We start from the raw sequence: 21,745 nt of genomic DNA, 5'->3' as shown, positions 1-21,745 counted from the left end.
TACTGTACCGTCGACTGCCAATGTGTATTAGGGGAATGAACAAAAACTAATTTTCGTATAGGCATCTTTAAAAAAAACGCAGCAGCAAAAAAATAGGGCAGCATTTTATTTATTCATTCACTGCATAGCTAGGTGTATAAGAATTAAGTGTACAAACTTTCAATAAAAACCCTTGCACAGGAATAAAGTCGACACTGCTCGCATAAGAAGGAATGGCAAAAAAGTGTATTTCGAGAAAAACACGAAACAATGTTAGGAATAACTGCAAATGTCCTAAACTTGTGTCCAAGACGGTTAAGCTCTATAAAATTTGTAGCTCAGCTTCTCCTTTGTCTTACCTATTCTTGATTTTGTATGCCTAGCAGCTCACTTTTTTTCTTGTGTTTTTTGCTGCATTAGTGCATGAAAAGGAAGATCTCTAGATACGCTGTTGGTCACCTGTCAGGCAAGCTTTCTGCGTATACCGACCAGGTTTGATCCCAATCTACTTCGAACCGTCTAGGTCACCCCTGTGACCATTTTTGAAATGACACATGCTATGAGACAAGCCAAGCTTCACTGTTTGTATCCTGAGATAACCATCAAATGTGTTGCAAACATATTGCATCGCTTCTGTGAGCGTTTTAGTTAATAAACACAAACAGAAATAAACATGGATCGAAATAAACAGCTATTATAATTCCAAACTGAAAACATAACAAAGAAAATTAACGAATATTGAAAAAAAAATGGTTTTTATTTAGCTGGAAAGCTTGGCATCGGTTTCGCGAGATGCGCAGGAGGTACAACTCTGGCTGGATCTTTGTAACGGTGTTAACTAGAAGTAATGTTTGTTGCAGTTCACTCGGAATGAATCCGCATTATGGTTAAAAAAATTTTAAAAACTGAATTTCATCAAAAATATGGCTTTTTAAAAGCGGCTTCTTAACATCTCCGATATCTTGCAGCCGGAAGGCTAGGAATTTCACTTCGACAATTTTGTCATATACTTTATGCAAGCCACCGCTCTGAGAGCGATACCGAAAGTTTTGATTGTTCCGTCTCGACGCATGTTCGTGTTAACGACCGGCCCCATCTAGTAGAGAAGTTGCAACACTAGTACCGCAAGCGTCCTTGTAGCTGGTGGCCCTTCGCATCAAATAATTGCGGGAAACTGGGGTTACACTTTCACTCTACCGCAAGAAACCGCAGCGAAATAAAACAGAAATACAGTAGCCAAATGATGCGCTCAACTGACGCAGAAATGCAATCTTAACCAACTGCCCACAGAAACTTGCGTATATCCTGCGGAGTCGCTGAGCACAAATTCTCTGAGGTGGATGAAATCCTTAGGACATCATAATATGGTATCCGTCCAGAACATCACCTACATATCTTTTCTCCCATTTTGATTTCTTGCATGTTTGATGGTAAATGTTCAATATAGAGCAAAGTTTGACACGTTCGATGCAGAGAGGAAAATTGGAACCCACATTTTGCTCAGATGTATGCTTATGTTTTTGGTGTCATTGTTCCGACGGTTGACAAGTGTTAAAAAATGTTACACCACCCGTTGAAAGACACGCCAATCCGCTTGGTGCTTTTGCTCCTACCGTGAAACGCACCCCCACCGACTCGTTTTTTTTTTTTAATGCTTGTACTCACTAGATAGCAAAACAGGCTCTAAAAAGTTGGTAAGAAAGTGCTTTTTTACGGCACCAAACATCTTTCCATGTCTACAACGCCTTAAGTTCTGTAGTCCCATATTCTGGACAAATTTGTTATGCCAAGATCTCAGGAGGATACAGGGAGGCTACCATCTTGATGTGCTGCTTCTGTTTTTGTTTTCCTTGAAAGCCCACCTGGATGGCATGAATAACCTTCCCTATATATATATATATATATATATATATATATATATATATATATATATATATATATATATGTGTGTGTGTGTGTGTGTGTGTGTGTGTGTGTGTGTGTGTGTGTGTGTGTGTGTGTGTGTGTGTGTGTGTGTGTGTGTGTGTGTGTGTGTGTGTGTGTGTGTGTGTGTGTGTGTGTGTGTGTGTGTGTGTGTGTGTGTGTGTGTGTGTGTGTGTGTGTGTGTGTGTGTGTGTGTGTGTGTGTGTGTGTGTGTGTGTGTGTGTGTGTGTGTGTGTGTGTGTGTGTGTGTGTGTATGAAGGAAGCCAACAGTCACCGAAACAAAGGTGCATAGGGCAATGCACCTATGCACCTTGGTTTTGGTGACTGTTGGCTTCCTTCATATGTTTTTCAAAACGAGCCCCTCCTTTCATTATACATGCCCCTCCTATACGAGCCCCTCCTTTCATATATATATATATATATATATATATATATATATATATATATATATATATATATATATATATATATATAATGAAAGGAGGGGCTCGTTTTGACAAACATATGAAAGAAGCCAACAGTAACCTAAACCAAGGTGCATAGGTGCATTGCCCTATGCACCTTTGTTTCGGTGACTGTTGGCTTCCTTCATATATATATATATATATATATATATATATATATATATAACTACGTGTGGAGCCTCAATATACATGATCACGTATACTGTGCGTACTTCTAAAGTCGAGGGGAGGCTTTTATTTTTATTCAAGCGACTACAGACCTGGCTTTTAATTTACATGAGCTTTGCACTGCAGACTCAGAAGTGTCGCAGCGGTTTGCTGTCTGTAAAATGGTGAAAACCTGGCTCACAAGCCCTGGCATTCATTCCGGTGGCAAAAAAAGTAGCAACCTGCGCAGCTTCGAGAATAAGACGCGGAATGCTCAAACCAATCTTGCAAATCCCCGATTCATCGGCCGGATCCTTTTACTTTCATCGACCGTGCCTGTTTGTCAGTCTAGGGACGACGTCAGCAGCAGACGCACGCAGAAAGCAGCGGTTACTTCAGACCTCGTCGCGCGGGCCGGGTTATCTCGGCCAGCAACCGCGCCAGTCGGCGCGCGTAATGTTTATCAGCTTTTTGAAACAGCTGACAGCGCGCAGCTGTGCGCCGAGTTCCGCACTCGCGCCACGTGCGAGCAGAGACGTTTGACGGTAGAGCCTCTAACGAAAGTAGTATTAGACTGCTTGACGTTCGATCTAGAACAGCAACTGCGCTCTGCCCCTTGTCTCCAGGCAGCTTCAGCGTACGGGCCCAAATCAAACCCGGCTTCAAGGACACCTGTACCAGTAAATACGTGTGTTCACCTTCACAATATGGTGAGTACTATCATTCCGTTCATTACTCGCTAGCATTCACAGTAACTCAGACGCAAGGGCATTACCGGTCTCAGTATTTGGCTTGAAGCAAGAGAGAATTCCACCCTAATAAAATGTTAAATTCGCTTGTCGTGCCTTCGTTAGTCTTCCACCTAATTATTTCATCCTCTAGCACCTTAGTGCATGGTTGAGGTTTTCTACGCCCATCCACTGTTTTAGGTGCCTTAGCCTGCCTTAGGCAACAGAGATATGCAATGAGCTTTTTGTTTGAATACTTAAATGACATTGGACATCTTGATGAGCTCTGATTTCACCTTACATGTTACCTTCATGCATTCTTCACGCTGTGAAAGTTTTGTTAGCCCATTTGTCAGACTATTCACTTCATCATTTCATATGTAACATCATTACTCGCCGATGCACCTTGGTACGCATTTAATGGTCGTTTTTTATCTTCTTACTTTTTATTTTTTATTTTACCTTTTCCACACCGCTCTCCTTCCAACTTTATCTCCCAAATTCCCTTCGCCACGCAGAGCAGCATGCCAGAAATTTTTAAACACTGGCTAAATTCTCAGTTTTTCATTAAAGGGTTTCCCTCTATCTCTCGGTGCCCATCTGTTAATTTAACCCGCAAACTTTAATTATGTAGTTCTCCGCGTCCTGTGACAAGCGGTCACATATTAGTGTGTGCCACATCTTCAGTGACTTTCGAAATAATTTAGAAAGTGCGATTCGTGTAGTTCGATCGCGGGTGAAATCAATTCACATTACTCAATTTTAGATATATGTGTTGCAAGAGTCACTGGAAGTTTATGCGTATTTTCGTTCTCACTATCTGAGAATCCTGTCTCTTGGAGCTGAACACGTGCACGCACTAGACCAGCTTCTTTTTAACTTATAAACGCCGACGTTTACCCTTCAAGGCCTACGTTTCTTGCACACGACCCCTAACACCTAGTCGTGTGTGTTTAGGTTGTGCGACAGACAGCGGCTGTACTGTCAACTTATTTACAGGAACGGAACAAAGTGACAGCACTTGGGGTAGGACACAAACTTAATGTGGCTTCTACGAGTTGCTTGGATTTTTTTTTTCAGTGAGGATCTTTGGTATTTCGTGTTTCAGCTCACATAAGTTGTTGTAGCGAAAGCTACGTTGGCCACGAACTCACAGTTTCGCCGTGCTCGCATTCCCGCCGTGGTCGCACCGCACCACGTGACCAACCACGTGACTGGTCACGTGACCAACCGCGTGACGAACTACGTGACAACAACATAGCCAGACAACCAGACTAACCTGGATTTGCAATCAAGATTAACCAAGGCTAACCAAGCTATGACTTAGCTTTCGCTACGTAGATCCTGGCATAGCCGAGCTAAGCCACTGCCAATTTTTTGTAGTGAGTCATGAGGGCACACTTACTCAACTTACCTCACACCTCATCAAAGTTTAGAAAGACGAGCATTACGGATAATAATCTTTTCTTCACTTAACTGGTCAAGCAACACTATGTTTGAAGAAATTCGACTATTAAAATTTTCTGCTCTGCGCGACTATAAAGTTTCCGTTCTAGTAAATAGCATGTTAACGACTTACTCTCCTCTTCCATTAAGCTTAATTATTTTGCCTGTTGCCTCTTCGTTAATTTCAATCTTCCGATCAATAACAATAAATACTGCGAAAGAGTAATTGAATTCATTGGGACAAAGGTCTGGAATTCACTGCCAATAGAAATCAACGTTGCGAGAAATTTTTAGCTCTCTTCGAAGATATTTTTCTTGTACAACCAAGTAAGGAAGTGATTTCACTATTTCCACTTTGTTTACATTCAGTATGTCTATTTTGTTCAAATGTTAGTTTGCATTTTCGCCATGCGCTTGTCCAAATGCTTTGCTTAGCACTCTACTGGACACCGGAAGACTCCGCTGTTTTAGTTTTTGCTAGTGTTTTGTTGAAATCTTAGTTTGTTCATATTGCGGTTGCCCAAATCTCTTGTTTTGTATTGGACCGGACACTGGCCATGTAGGCTATCGGTTTAAATATTTTGCACAAATTTTCCTTGAATGAGCTAATAAAGTTGCCTTTGATTGAGTTGTCACTTGGCTTAGTCCCGCCTGTGTGAAGATTGCCGACTTTGCGTGATCCGAACGAGATCAATGAACCTTTCCACATGCGGCAGTCACATGCTCTCTCATAAGAGTACCTGCTCAAGATGGAGAAACTAAGATGACAGACATGTTCATATATATTATGCCCAGCCTTCCTGCCATAAGTGGCAGTGGACTCTAACCATCATCATCATCATCATCATCATCATCATCAGCCTTACTACACCCACTGCAGGGCAAAGGCCTCTCCCATGTCTCTCCAATTAACCCTATCCTTTGCCAGCTGCATCCACCCTTTACCTGCAAACTTCTTAATCTCATCAGCCCACCTAACCTTCTGCCGCCCCCTGCTACGCTTACTTTCTCTTGGAATCCACTCCGTTACCCTTAAGGACCAGCGGTTATCTTGCCTTCGCATTACATGCCCTGCCCAAGCCCATTTCTTTCTCTTGATTTCGACTAGGATGTCATTAACCCGTGTTTGTTCCCTCACCCACTCTGCCCGCTTCCGATCTCTTAACGTTACACCTATCATTTTTCTTTCCATGGCTCGCTGCGTTGTCCTTAACTTAAGCTGAACTCTTTTCGTTAGCTTCCACGTTTCTGCCCCGTAGGTGAGTACCGGTAAGGTTATGCTGTTGTACACTTTTCTCTTCAGGGATATTGGTAAACTGCCATTCATGATCTGCGACAATTTGCCATATGGACTCTAATACCATTAGATTAAACACAAAGTTATGACAGTCATATCGTTTCTGAATATGCGTCCAACACTGATATCTTGCAGAACGCGTTGCAAAGAGCTGCAGCAATGACTACGGTGAGGCAAGCCGTCCTCGTTCTCCTCTTCGCAACGGCGACAACCGCGCTTATTTGCTGCCACAACTCCACTTCCGTCCTTGTCGGTGGCTGGACCAGGCAGGAGCCTCGCAGTAACCCCAAATACGTCGACCTGGCCCATTATGCCATTTCCCAGCAAAGAGAAGGCCGCAAGATATACGACACGCTTGTCAACCTCACCGAAGTCTACACTCAGGTCTGTGTGTGCGTCAATTGTGCTCAGTGTCCGTACTGTTCTGTTACTCCGTAGGAGCTAGTGGCTCGGATTCTGGCCGGGTAAGTCGCAGTTGGATGAAGCTCCGCCCACAATTAGGGCCAGCGCAGAGAATTCCTCCAAGACAAAAAAGTAGTCCGTTGTTAAGACCACACCTAATCAAGAATCTAATAATAATAATAATAATTGGTTTTTTGGGGACAGGAAATGGCGCAGTATCTGTCTCATATATCGTTGGACACCTGAACCGCGCCGTAAGGGAAGGGATAAAGGAGGGAGTGAAACAAGAAAGGAAGAATAGGTGCCGTAGTGGAGGGCTCCGGAATAATTTCGACCACCTGGGGATCTTTAACGTGCACTGACATCGCACAGCACACGGGCGCCTTAGCGTTTTTCCTCCATAAAAACGCAGCCGCCGCGGTCGGGTTCGAACCCGGGAACTCCGGATCAGTAGTCGAGCGCCCTAACCACTGAGCCACCGCGGCGAGAATCTAATCACGAGATAAAAATGTATAACCTCTATAATTTTGATACCTGAGTTATTTAATAAAACCAAACTTTAAAAAGCTGATTTCGTTTGCTTTTGTGATTGGCTAGCGGAGTAATACAGTACGCCGCCGGCAGTGCCCCAGTGTTAACAACTGCTGTTTTTTTTTTTGAAGTTGTATCCTACTATAAATGCTAATGCAAGCTTTGAAATCTTCAACGTGACACAGCCGCCTCTCACTGATACAAGGCGAGCGAACTGTGGGAAACTGGCGCATCAGGTTTTCTCGAGCTTCGGGTGCTTCTTTCATACGATTGAAAAAAAAGTGTTCAGATTAGTCAATGTCATTTCACACAGCGATCGCAATGAACCTTCTTGCGCAGATTCAGCGGCTGAACTGGTTCTCATTTGCGTCTTTACAAAATAAAATTTGCAGCATCGCGCACGTGTCACCAGTCACGGCCTGACGCAGGTAGGCGTTGTGCACCACTGAATATCTCCGCCCAGCCCCTCCGCCTTTCCTGTCATTGAAGTTGTCTTTCCGTCTCTGTATATGTATCGAAAACGACCTCCACAACAATTACCAGTAGAGCGTGGAACACGATGTAAAACTAAAGTTACACCAAAGTTTTCATGCGGTGCCTTCTCCCGCGTACTGGTAAAACTACGACAGGGGCATTATTTTCGTCGTGGATATGAATAACCCTATTGTTGCTGAAGTGTGCAGCTCAAAACTGAGAGGGCGCCACACTTCCTACAAATGTGCGAAAGACGCAGCAGGCCTACAATGGGAAAGTTTTTCTGCCGAACCCTCAAACGCTAAGGTGCCCATGTGCTGTGCGATGTCAGTGCACGTTAAAGGTCCCCAGGTGGTCGAAATTATTCCGGAGCCCTCCACTACGGCACCTCTTTCTTCCTTTCTTATCTCACTCCCTCCTTTATCCCTTCCCTCACGGCGTGGTTCAGGTGTCGAACGATATATGAGACAGATACTGCGCTGTTTCCTTTCCCCAAAAAAAACAATTATTAATTATTAACCCACAAAACTCTTCCTGTTAGAAAGTGTCCTATGAAACCACTCGAATCCTATGAAACTATGACACCACGGCAATGTACGATATGCTGGTTTTTCACATAAAACGATGCATACAGCAGTCGTTTGAGAGCTTAACGGTATTCTGTTAACGCGATTCTGTGGGCCGGCTGTGAAATTCAACCCCGTATTAAAATTCTGCGCTTTTCTCTGCAGCCTCCTTTGGTCATACAGTTTGTGATCAGGAGGCTTGTATGCGCCTATCACCAACATTTTTGTATGTATAAGTGTGTTATGCCGCTTTCCAATCCCAACCAAGTCTCCCTCTCCGGACACACAAGACCATTTCATGGGTTATTATGCCATTATTAGTGCTGTCGGAATAAGTATTCGGAGCTACCACGCTTTCTGCATACCGAAACTGTTGTAGCCCTAGCCTTTCGCAATGACTGGTTCTTATATGTTCACACCAAAGGATACCATATTCAGTGGGCCGGCTCGGTGGATGAGTGGTTATGGTCCTCGGCTGCTGGCCCGGAAGACACGGGTTCGATCCTGGCCGCGGCGGGCGCATTTCGATGTAGGGAAAATTCTAGAGGCCCCTGCACAGTGCGATGCCAGGTTACGTTAAAGAACCCCAGGTAGTTGAAATCATCCGGAGCCCTTCAATATGGAGTCCCTCATTGCCTGACTCCTTCTAGGACTGGACTTTAAACCCGATAAAAAAAAACAGCATACTCAGCGGCACCCGCCGCTGTCGCCCAGTGGTAGGGCGCTCGGCTACTGATCCGGAGTTCCCGGGTTCGAACCCGACCGCGGTGGCTGCGTTTTTATGGAGGCAAAATGCTAAGGCGCCCGTGTGCTGTGCGATGTTAGTGCACGTTAAAGATCCTCAGGTTGCAGAAATTATTCAGGAGCCCTCCACTATGGCACCTCTCTCTTCCTTTCTTCTTTCACTCCCTCCTTTATTCCTTCCCTTACGGCGCGGTTGAGGTGTCCAACGATATATGAGACAGATACTGCGCCATTTCCTTTCCCCCAAAACCAATTTTTTTCAAGAAGAAACCACTTAAACCATCACGATTCTTGGGAAGTTTTACTTGCTCTCGCTCTTCTTTATTTTTAACCAGGTCGTGGCCGGCGTTAACTACAGGCTCGTCTTCACTACCGCTCCTTCGAACTGCACGATCGGCAAAGACACTTACTCTGCCCAGCGTTGTGTTCCAGTCGAAGAGGTGAGTTCACATGGCTTCCTTCGCAGCTAGAAGAACGTGAGCAGTGATCCTAGTTCTCGCGCTAGTTCTCATACATCTACTCAGCTGCCACGCAAAGTTAAGCTGAAGACTCGTTTTACCCTTTCTGCAGCACAGACGAAAAGTGTCTTCTTTTTGGCATGATAGAACTAGTTGCTGGGCTAGCCGGTGCGTACAAGCATAACCCCAGTATCAGAGAGGACACAGTAGGAACATTCAACGGATAATTAATACAGAAGCATAAGCGACAAGCATACTTTTTCCTTTCTTCAAACCATCTTTCTCCTCGGCAGCGTTAATCCTAATAGAACATTTTCAGATTTAGAGCACAGTTAACAACCCTATTCGTTTCTGTGTTCAGGCTGAGCGTTCTCTTTCATATCTGAGCTGGGTGACGTCCCTCGTCACTAGCGAGGGACCTCGCACAACGACAGAGAAAGGGCAAGACTTAAGCTGACTTGAATGCGGTGCTGTGCTCAGCAAAGGCGTGCATGTTAACACTCATTCATTATAACTTGAGACACGTAAGACGGGGTCCATGTTGCTTCACAAAGCAGTGAGAGCTCCATAGGCTCGAAACGTTATGTATCTATGCTGGCAGTTTAAAATGAAGGGCTTTCCGCAGTGCGTATCATGGCGACCGAAACTGCTGAAGTGCTCTGGACTCAACTTGGTTAGTTGAGTTCAGTATTCTACGTGATGTAATAATTGTGCAGTGCTTCTTTACGCTTGGCGGAACAGAACAGCCAGAGAACTTTAGTCGAATAGGCGACCCACCTTCTGAGGTCTCAATCTGACCCCACAGGGAAGGCATTCTGACTGGCTCCACTCTGTGCGCAGCTCACAAAACAAGAAGCCCAGCAGGCAAATTACAAACCAAACACAAGGTACAAAACAGATATAGCACAATGCGCTTCATCGAGAGCATGCTCAAATCTGCGTAACCTAAAACGAAATAGATGTGCGGCTTACACGCGTGTCTGTTTCTTTTCATTCTAAAGAGACTTCTGCAAATTCTGGCGCAGCCATGCCCCTACCTCTGCTGGCTACCTTGATTCCTCGAAACCGCTGCTGACAGCCGCAGTCAAAGCAATTACTGGGCCTATGTGCTCCGTGATTGTTCTTGACTGATACATCGTGTTCTTTCGCTCTTTTCCTGAAGCGGCGGCACGTTTGATAGTCGCGCGCGAATGTGGACGGGGTTGTAGCAACTCCAATGGCCATGTGAGCCGCGCAGTCGGGTTTCAATATGCAATTCTCGCCCAACACAAATGAAAAACCTACGCCGGTCAAACGGGTCGATTCTTCAACGAAACATCGAGGGAACGTAAACTAGCGTAAACTACCAGTCTACAAAATAAAGTGCTCTCGCTTTTATTTGCTTGGTCTTATGCCTGATTATGTTAGCCGCGATTTCAAGGCATCGAGTCATCCCGCATAAATCAAAGCGTGAATTCAGCAAACATCTACGAGCCTATTTCATAACTAAGGCAAAACACATTTTCGTGACGCGCCGGCTTAACTCCATAGGAGCAATATATCTCCGAGCAACTGATAGCGTGCTGAAAACTGTAGATTAAGATACATGTTGCGTTAATTTACACTGACAGCTGTCAAAGGCCTGTTCCCTGGGTTTAGTTTCGTTCTAGCAGTGCAGTTGCAGTATTTTTAGTGATCCCCTTAAAAAACTTATTTAGACAGTCTATAGACTGTCTATAGACGTGTCTACAAAGGCAATAGACTATCTATAGACAAACCCTAGAGAATAGTCAATAGGCAATGGAAGTCCTGCATACAGTCTATGCAGACTCTATATATTTAAGGCCATACACTTTTTGTAGATTTTTGTCTATAGACAGTCTATGGACCATGAATAGACAAAAATCTATAGAAAGGGAATAGAGTCTCTAAAAAGTCTGTAGACGGTCTATAGACCATTTTCACAAGGTGAAGCCGGGCAACCGGAGGGGGGCGTTAACCGTGGAAGGAGGAGGGTGTAGCCAGAGACAGCAGCAGCGTTTTTCCCACGCCACTTTTTGCGGAGTAGACACGCTGCTTACAGGGACACCGTGAACCACTTCATTTCAACTGAATTCTTAGTAAAAATCTACTGCATGGCCATTTTTGACCACGTTGATGTGTTGCAAAGCAAATGGTGTAATAATTGCTGAGAAGACTGTACTTCGAGGTTTGAAATTTGTTCACGTCACAAGATTCAAACCCGTTACGTCATTACAGGAAGGACACCATGACTACCATTTGAAAGTAAATGGCGGCGTTGTCTAACCTCTGAGCTCTGCAAAAAGAAAACTGTCTTGACGTCATTACGCTTTGTTTCCGAAAACGACCTGTAGAGCGATACTTGCTTTCTTTTTTTTTACCCTTTCTAGCTTATAAACATTTGTTTTCAAGGAATATAGCTTATTTGTCATTAGACGCCTTTAGCATGTTACCGTTGCCGTTACCAGAACACAGGGAGCCCGCCCACCGCCAGTGCACGCACGCTGATTGGTCCCAATGCGGTAGGCTTGCGCGCAACTGCCGAGTACCTGGCGCCATCTGGTGCCCTAAAGGTGAATTGCGCATGCGCACTGTCGACCCGCGGGCTCCTGGTACTCCAGTAGCGGTAAAGGTAGCACGGCATGCTAAAAGGTGTCTATTAGAAGGCGCTACGTCACGGATACGGGCTAACTTAGTGTCCCGCTATTAAGATTAGCAGAACCATAGTCTTCGACTTCCTTGTTTCAAGGCTCTTTTCAGCTGACTTTTTGTGTGCATGTGCGTGACTAAGGTGAACGGGAGGTGCACGGCTGTTGTCTACGAAGTCCCATGGACGAACACAACCGGACTCACTAGCTACGCGTGCTCTCCCACCGGTCAAGAACAGACATCCTGAGGCCAAGTCGACCAACGTGCAAGGTCACTGACATCTTCAATGCCCACCGCACAGAACATCGTCTTTATGCGCCAACTTCCGTAACATGCAAAGCCGCAATTAATTTGTGAGTTGTGAACGAATCATGAATAAAGCCTTACTGTTTGGTGCAGTAACTTTTTTAAAACGTAAGAGGGAAAAACAACGCACAAACACGCGGCGAGAAAGAACACGACCCGTGTTTCTGCACTCATTTTCCTTCTTAAGTATGAAGTACTAACTAGCCCAAGTCTCTTCCTTAACACACTTGATTTTTTAAACACTCGAGCGAAATATTTCTCAACTGTGCAGCTTATCTTTTTTTTATTCTTCCTAAAAAAATTCAAGCAAGCGTTCACTAACTAAAACATGGCTACCCCCTCGGCGTTCCTCCATCTTTACTTATCTGGAAAAAAAATTAAGGCCATATTTGTCTTTTCTTAAGAGCTGAATTCAGTTGCTGCCAATGAAATAAACAATGCTGCAGAAGCATTGTCCCTGCACAGAACTCAAGCTTGAGGCAAAAGAAACGATACCTCTCTTTTTCGGTCGGGTGTATTTTCTTCATATACTTGGCCATACAGTACCAGACAGCGTATACAGAGAACTACTGGCGTCAGCTCAGTGCCTTTGATTATAATCCTCTACATCACAGCCGATGGTTAGCGGAGGTAGTCCTTACGTCGACAAGGATGCCCAGGCACCAACATTCCAGCCGCGGCTTGACTGGACAGGCTGCACACGTAAGTATTCCCCAGGTCTTATCTAAGCGACCATTCAGTCCCCGCGCACTGGGTAAGCGGGTCTTGTTATTTTCACCGAATTCCTTTGGAAGACGCAGTGTATCAGCACTAAAATGTTGTGTATGAAACGCCTACACGCCACACATTGCAGGAGTGTCACTTTTCCGCCGCACCGTGCAAAAACTTTACGGCGGAGTTGCTGCAGTTTGCTGCGATATCCACTGCGTTTAGGTACTAAATTATATCTTTATTCATTACTTTCAGTTTTCACGAATGAAGATTCAAGCAAATCTTGCTAAAGCTGTACCCGACGGGCTTCTGCCTTCTGCCGATGTGGCTGCACAGCACAACATTGCATATGTCAGTATACAAACATATAGCAGAACCCAAAGTGAGCCCTGAGAGCAGTGCATAAGCATGCCTCGTTTGGGGCTATTATTAAAGCACGCATAATTACAACGATGGTCGTCAAGGCCCAAGGGTAACGGAGTGGTTTCGAAGAGAAGACAAGAGTAGCAGGGAGCGGCAGAAAGTTAGGTGGGCGGATAATATTAAGACGTTGGTGGGGATATGGTGGCCGCAGCTAGAGCACTGGACAGTGTTTATTGGAGGGATATTCAAGAGGCCTTAGTCCTACCGTGGGCGTAGTCAGGCTGGTGATGATGATGAATAGTGTCAAAAAACCTTACCGCTGCGTTATGCGCACAACAGGAAGGAACTTTCTAAAAAAGAGCGCCTTAAAAAAAACACCAGGAAGCGCATATATGTTCTTGACAAAAAACAAAGAAAACTGCATACATGAATTCTGAGAACAGTGAGCTAAGTAAAAAAAAGTAAATTAATTTTAAACTGCAAACTAGGACCGACGCGTTTGAGTAATGCCTCCTATTTAGACAAGGCCTGGATTTTTCCTCCTCGAAGGAAAAAGCGATGGTCGCAGTATTCGTTAAGGCCCGAGCGTGTACTAACCTTGCAGACTATTACTATCGCGGATGGTAATCGCGTGTCAGAAACTTAAATTAACATCAATCGCTTGTTTCATCTTGACATGCGAAAGAAAGCAGGCCTGGGTACTGCTCGGGGCTCACAATTAAATAAACGCAGACACAATCGTTTTCCCTCGAGATGCGGAACACGAACGCAGTTGTGAGTTCACTGAGACGTCAGTGACACCCGTCGACCAGAAAAATTTTCTCTGGTGAATTTTTTTTTCCCGGCGCGCTCAACAACACGGAGTCGCTGATCGACAACGGAGAATGTCAAGGCACTCCACTGTTCCGATCAGACAAATTGCCCTGGCGGCCTCAAGGTGAAAACATTCTTGGTAGTTAATCAGTGCAGCGGCGCAGGAACAAGAAGAAAAAAAATACAACACTGCGCTTACTTGCAAGTAAGGTATGTTCCCTAAAGTATCTCGGGGTAACTTATGATTCCTCTCTCTCTTGGCGGCCACATATAGATCAGGTTGCTGCGAAAGGGATTCGGGCGGTAGGCCTTCTGCGAAGGATGAGTAGCCCTCGCTGCGGTTTGCGCAGACATGCTCTGCTGCTGATTTACAAAATGTATATCCGGCCAATCTTGGAATTCGGTTGCGTTTTGTTTTCTGGAGCAGCTGCATACAAAATGCGCCCACTTCTGCTCTTAGAGCGAGAAGCTCTGCGCCTGTGTTTGGGCCTCCCTAAATACGTGGCAAACAATGTTTTGTATCTGGAAGCGCGGGTGCCGTCTCTTACTGCAAGGTTTCGCCTTTTGACAGTACAAACGTTTTTAAAGTTTTGCGACTCGGACCAGCATGCATCCGCGTTGATCTTCCTAAGGCAGCGAGCGGAGTTCTTGGGTGTCGGATGGTCTCGCCTTCAAACTCCCCAAATCTGTTTCGTTGAATCTTTGCTGGGCCCACTGAATGTGCGAATACCTGAAATTGTTCCGGTGCGGTCCATCCCTGCAAATGTGTCTATCATCTACGATGATATTTATCCACGTAATGCAAAATTACTGCCTTTCTCATGGTTAAATGGTATGTTGCAGGATTATTTGTCGACCTTCAGCTCACATGTTGCAATTGCGACTGATGGCTCGGTGTGTGCAGAAAAGGCAGGTGTAGGTATTTACTCCCAGTCCCTTGACTGGTCTTTTTCTCTCCGTCTCCAAGATTTCACTCCTATCTATCTGGCTGAGTTTCTAGCAGTGGTTCTCGCTTTGCGAAAGGTACCAATTTCTTTATCAGCAGTAATAATAATTACGGACTCGTTATCTTTATGCACTTCCCTCTCGGCGTCCACTGAATCGCAGCTCTTTCGCATTCTAAAATTCCTGATCCCTCCACACATCACATTAATTCGATTTCTTTGGGTTCCTGGGCACAGGGGTCTTCTATTAAATGAATCAGCTGATGCTTTAGCGAAGGCAGCCCTGAGTGGACCGATTGTTGACCCGCTTCCAAAAACTGCTTACATCACGGCGGCACGCTTCCGACGGTACACCGTAATGAACGAACTGGGTGCATCAGCGCTTACTTCCTTGGACGACTTCCAGCACCTACTGTTCCCATGGAGAAGCTCAGTCTGGCGATCGCGCAATCTTGAAGTTTCCTTCACGAGGTTTCGCTGCCGAGTACCGCAACTAAATTTTTACCTATACAGGCCTGGTCTGGCGATCTCCCCATTGTGTCCGTATTGTGCGGAGCCGGAAACAATAGAGCACTTTCTTCTTTTTTGCCGTCGTTACTCATCGATTAGGAGGCGACTATTAGAAGTTCCAATACAGAATCTCAGTTTGCGCCTGTCTTCTGTGGTTGTTCTGTCTCTTGGCGCTTCTATGCTTGGCCATACCAATGGGAATGTTTGCTCTGCCGTTCAAAATTATCTACTGGAATCAAAACGTCTACCTTCATGATCTTTCGTCCTGCCCCTCCCATTATCAGCTTCTGTATTTCGGTTTTTACAACCACCTATAGTAATCCCTACCCCTTCTTTGCCTAAATTTTAGTTTGTATGCCCCCCTAACCTCCTGCAACCTCCTCGGCTACGAAAACTGTGCGATCCAAATTTTGGTAGGTCATCCCATGCTTGCCACATGCAACTGGTCATTTAAATAGCCACCGCCTGGTTATGGCCAATCCCCCTTGTGGGTATGTGCCATTGTGTGAGGTCAACAACCACAACAACAACTTGCAAGTGGCATTTTCTTGGAATCGCCACCCGTTTAAGTATAGGCTAGCGTCGTCCAAACAAAATGTTAAAAACAAGAAAACATAAACCATGGGAAACCAACCGTGCATTCGTAATTCCGCAACAGCACCAACGAGACAAACATAAGCGAAAGTAAGAAACATTTTCTTCATCCGAGGTGGAGTATATGGCGCTGTAACGCAAATCCTCACAGAAGATGTGCACAAGCAGTGCGTCCGTCTTGCAATAAAATAGGCGTTAGTGTTTGTTTTTTGGATACAATGGGCACAAAGCCAGTCTAATCGGAAGGTTCTGTACCTTTTACACTGCCTGTTTTTAGCAGTGTCAACCTACGGTTCTCCCTAGAAAGCTGCGGTAAGCATTTGCCCTCTTTGTGCATGCAACCACACACTTCTCTGTCTGCGTCTTACATATTTTTGATACAGTTTTGTCGTACCGACCCGTCCAACCATCTGCACTCAAGAACTCTAGCAATCAGAGTGGCTCACTCCAAAATCTAAAGTTTAGAACCAGCTCATGCATGTCTCCTCTTTCAAACACAACACCGTGGCATGGCACGTTGCTGACAGAATTCACAACGACCTTCCACAATTTTTTTATGATTCAGAAAGCAAACCCCTGTTAAAGAAGGACGCTTACTAGAAATGATATGCAACTAACAAGTATGCAGAGCAGAAGTGCCACTAAAGACGGCAGAAGCGTTTTTCAGCACCAACATATATGTACTGCCCACCCTGTTCCACTGTAAGCCGTAATTAACACATTAACAGCGAACAGTGTTTTGGTTATTGCTACTGTGCGTGTTGTCTTTGCAGTCGCGCAACTTGTGAAGGGCGTGCAGAACGCAAGCGTGAAAAAGATTGAAGAGCTGCCTCCTCAATCCAAATTGTAAACAAACTTCTCACTGGTCAACATGAGCAAAGAACTCGGATGCCAAGCGAATAAAAACGAGTACATACGCGGCAGTTTGAATTAATGCGACGACTAGCTTTATTCACATATTTCTCACAGAGGAGAAAGAAAATATACACAGGAGCTTCGCAGCTCACTACTAACTCACGGCACGAGTATCGAACACATCGGACGCTGACGCATCTCGTCGCATGGTTAAAGGTGACCCTACAAGGTGGTTTCAAAGCCGCGAGCGCTGCACATATCGTACACGAAGGTACAGTGCATGTAACATCATTCCCACCGCACATTCACATTTAGGGGCCTGCACCAGCCGCTGCCAGTGGGCAGGTATGCCAGTGGGGGCATAGACCCGTTTTTTGTTCACTATCTATAGTCTTAAAACACGCGTATATTACTTGCATACTACGTGAAGTGCTTGCGTCCTTACCAAATAAGTTATAAGCTTAAGAGAACTTATTTTGGGATAGTTGGCAATTATTATTGTAATTTAAAGGCGTCAATGCTTATCGATGCTTATCGTGTACGACTTGATGTGTGAATATGTTCCTCGCGCAGGCACTGGCTAACTATATATACTATATGTATGTATGTGGTTTTTGGAAATTAAACCAGTTGTGAGTAGCGCATTGTCCCGTTCTATTCTCTCGTGCGTGCGTGCATGCGTGTGTGTGTGTGTGTGTGTGTGTGTGTGTGTGTGTGTGTGTGTGTGTGTGTGTGTGTGTGTGTGTGTGTGTGTGTGTGTGTGTGTGTGTGTGTGTGTGTGTGTGTGTGTGTGTGTGTGTGTGTGTGTGTGTGTGTGTGTGTGTGTGTGTGTGTGTGTGTGTGTGTGTGTGTGTGTGTGTGTGTGTGTGTGTGTGTGTGTGTGTGTGTGTGTGTGTGTGTGTGTGTGTGTGTGTGTGTGTGTGTGTGTGTGTGTGTGTGTGTGTGTGTGTGTGTGTGTGTGTGTGTGTGTGTGTGTGTGTGTGTGTGTGTGTGTGTGTGTGTGTGTGTGTGTGTGTGTGTGTGTGTGTGTGTGTGTGTGTGTGTGTGTGTGTGTGTGTGTGTGTGTGTGTGTGTGTGTGTGTGTGTGTGTGTGTGTGTGTGTGTGTGTGTGTGTGTGTGTGTGTGTGTGTGTGTGTGTGTGTGTGTGTGTGTGTGTGTGTGTGTGTGTGTGTGTGTGTGTGTGTGTGTGTGTGTGTGTGTGTGTGTGTGTGTGTGTGTGTGTGTGTGTGTGTGTGTGTGTGTGTGTGTGTGTGTGTGTGTGTGTGTGTGTGTGTGTGTGTGTGTGTGTGTGTGTGTGTGTGTGTGTGTGTGTGTGTGTGTGTGTGTGTGTGTGTGTGTGTGTGTGTGTGTGTGTGTGTGTGTGTGTGTGTGTGTGTGTGTGTGTGTGTGTGTGTGTGTGTGTGTGTGTGTGTGTGTGTGTGTGTGTGTGTGTGTGTGTGTGTGTGTGTGTGTGTGTGTGTGTGTGTGTGTGTGTGTGTGTGTGTGTGTGTGTGTGTGTGTGTGTGTGTGTGTGTGTGTGTGTGTGTGTGTGTGTGTGTGTGTGTGTGTGTGTGTGTGTGTGTGTGTGTGTGTGTGTGTGTGTGTGTGTGTGTGTGTGTGTGTGTGTGTGTGTGTGTGTGTGTGTGTGTGTGTGTGTGTGTGTGTGTGTGTGTGTGTGTGTGTGTGTGTGTGTGTGTGTGTGTGTGTGTGTGTGTGTGTCCCCAGACCTTGTCTATCTAGGGTGCATTGCTTTGACACGCCTAAAGAGAATTCCGTGGCGACAGTAGAGTGGTTATAGCTTTCACCGCTTTCTAACCGATTTCTTTTGGCTTGCACACACATCTTCTACCCGGCATGAATCGGGTGTTCTGTTTTTTCGCCCTTTTTGTCAGGTCACCATGTTCGTCAGGTCAAGCTAATGTGGGTTCCTCGCCACAATGGAATTCCAATAAGACGGGAAACCTGGAGTGGACTGCGATGTGGACTGTGTGGATTGTTTGTGTGCATAGATGGTGACTGCGGGAGAGAATGTGTGCTATTATAAGAGACTGTGCGCTTAGCGGGGTAGATGCGGCATTGTTAATATCGAAGGGACGCTGCGGTGGAGCAATTGCCGGCAGACAAAGCAAGGCTAACCCCACCTGTAGCATTCAACACCTCAACCTCAACCTCAACCTCCCGCGTCGTATTCAAACTTTTCTTCTTTCTCTTGTGAAGGGCTGCCGTGTTAAACAGGTTTTATTTGCTACAGCACACCAAGTCGCCATTACCCTTCTCTGGAGATATCAAGCATTTTAAGGAAACGCGCAGTTCGAGTCAGTGCCTTTCTCGTCAATGCGAGGTGGCTGTGACTGGTTTCGCATGCAGAGTTTCTCTCTTGCATTTCTATTTTCAAGAATCCTGGGGTTCCCATTCAACCAATGTGTTCTTTCTTTGATGAACCTGAAACTTTTGTTTATGGTTTATGGGGGTTTAATGTCCCAAAGTGACTCAGGCTATGAGGGACGCTGTAGTGAAGGGCTCCGGAATAGCCCCACGGGGTTCTTTAACATGCACTGACATCGGACAGCACTCGGGCCTCATGAATTGCGCCTCCATCGAAATTCGACCCCCGTGGCCAGGATCGAAACCGTATCTTTAGCCATCCCGCCTGTGCCCGATACGTTTACAAGGACAACACCAACCAAGACGCCTACATCCCAAGGCACATCAAAAGGGCACAGCCTTGCTCTGTACATGACGACAGATGGCGTACGCAAGCTGTCCCCTGTAAGAGACGAAGATATGGGCGTGACGTCCACGCTATCATATAGAACTTCGTCGGTGACAGTAACTGCGCAACAGTGATATTTGCGTCACCGCTGGTCCCGGAAGGCTCCTGCCCCATGATTCAGATTGCAGCAAATACTACCACTGCACACATCTTACGCCGAGTCTCAGAACATGCCCACCAAACACGATTTTTGATATGGAATGGCAGACATGCAACTGGCCGGCGCTGAGCAATCGTTCCGAATGCATTGTCTGAAGAGTTGCTTAACGCCTTTGTTTAACTGCTCAGATAGGGCGAGGCTGCTTTGAGGAGCTAATAAAAAACGTTTTCGCTTCTTATGCTGCGTGCTGCTATTTAAAAACTGATCATATATGCTAATATCTCTGCTTTTTACATTACTTCAAAGCTCGATTTTGAATGCTACATTGACTGCTCCCGTTGACGCTTGCGCCAGATTACGCTCTTTTTACCCTCTTCTGAAATTTCAAGTGCTGTACTGAATTCGCATTATTCTCCAATAAATGAAATGGTTTTTGTTGAGGCACATTTCCAGAAAATTCTCTATTTTCTGCAGTGTTTCCTCAAACAGTACTTATCTTTTGTTGTCATTGTTATTGCTTTCGACCCTTTTTTGCGCGAATAAACGAACATCTAGGACAAAACTGCCGAATTCTTCTTCTTCTTCATAATAAAATTCGATTACCGTGCTTTTTGAGCTGTCTTGATGCTCGTCCCGCAGCAAACCTGCAAGACGGTTTTATTTCTGAGAAATTCGGAGTTCAAGATATAATATTTTTCCACTCGAACGCACTCGTGACGCGCGATGATGACGTGGAAACTTTATGGCCTACGGTATCAGTGGTGAGAATGCATGGTGGTGTAGTCTAACCCCTGAGATCTTTCATCTTGCCAGATGCGAAACTTCTCATGAATGAATGAATGAATGAATGAATGAATGAATGAATGAATGAATGAATGAATGAATGAATGAATGAATGAATGAATGAATGAATGAATGAAAAACTTTATTGCCAAGGAGGATTCTCGCAGCGTAGGCGGGTCCCTCAGTCCGGGGCCCCAGTGGCCTTTGCAGTCTTGCAAGCCCTGTCGATCAGCTTGAGCTGTTCTTCAGGCTTCGAGCAGGACAGCGCAGCCTCCCACTGCTCCGGTGTTGGTGTGTTGTTTCTTGGCTCTGCCTGCGTTTTCTGACAGGCCCATGTAACGTGATAAAGCGTTGAGTGTTCCCCGCAGAGCGGGAATTTGCTGTCGTGTGTTGGAGGATAGATTTGGCTTAGTAAACTGAGATTGGGGTATGTATTCGTCTGCAGTTGTCTCCAGGAAACCGACTACTCTCTCTATTAAGGTTATTGTGTGGAGATGGGTGGGTTCTCCGGCAGGCTCAATGGTGTTCCAAGATGGCTCCATACCACCTAGTGACTGCGTCCAGTTCCCCTTCCGTGTGCGCCTCCCGGTGGGCGTATGGTCGGGCGTTGGCGTCCGCACGCCAGCTTCTCATAGGGTCCATGTATTAAAACAATAGTCTTATTGGGACCAAAACTCGGGAGTTTACTGATTGTTGCGACGCCCGTGGCAAATAATGTAATCTGTATCACAGTTACAAACTCCGACATTGTTTACAAACGCGCAATCGCCTCGAAACAAAATCAGTGATGCCTGTGCAGAAACAGTAATCCATATATATACAACAGTCCCACACCTGTACGGTCGCTTTGAGAGAACAACCCACGCCAAGCACGTCACACCAAGGACGTCCCAAGTGCATTCAACTGGTGAGACTCATCTGTGGAGCGCGTTCTTAATACATAGGACTATTGATTGTCCTGTTTCACACCCCCTGGATCAATATTAAAAAAAAAAGGAAAATTGCGTGGCACCGAAAGCTGGGTGGTCAATCTTACTCTTGGTTCTGAAACTCTAACAAAATTCATGATGAAAGGTAGCGTGAAAAGAACAAGGACCAAAGAAAGAAGCAAGAGACGACATCAGCGCAAAGAAGTTCATGTATTGGCACACCATCGATTTCTTTATCTGCAGAGGAACTACCATACTTAGAATACACGTGGATCT

The 21,745-nt window shown here is 45.4% G+C and overlaps 1 protein-coding gene across 1 annotated transcript; it reads left to right on the top strand.

Annotated features, from left to right (window-relative positions):
* Positions 1-2,990: 2,990 nt before the first annotated feature.
* Positions 2,991-12,210, top strand: LOC144135403 (cystatin-2-like). Its single transcript, XM_077668066.1, has 4 exons — positions 2,991-3,224; positions 6,121-6,369; positions 9,038-9,142; positions 11,952-12,210. Exons 1-4 carry the CDS (start codon positions 3,222-3,224, stop codon positions 12,054-12,056), a joined length of 462 nt encoding a protein of 153 aa, XP_077524192.1. The 5' UTR covers positions 2,991-3,221; the 3' UTR covers positions 12,057-12,210.
* Positions 12,211-21,745: the final 9,535 nt, after the last annotated feature.

The sequence above is a fragment of the Amblyomma americanum genome, chromosome 5 (genome assembly GCF_052857255.1).
Source record: "Amblyomma americanum isolate KBUSLIRL-KWMA chromosome 5, ASM5285725v1, whole genome shotgun sequence".
NCBI classification, from domain to species: domain Eukaryota; kingdom Metazoa; phylum Arthropoda; class Arachnida; order Ixodida; family Ixodidae; genus Amblyomma; species Amblyomma americanum.
The sequence above is the reverse complement of the archived record's forward strand: the minus strand, read 5'-3'. Positions and strand labels throughout refer to the sequence as shown.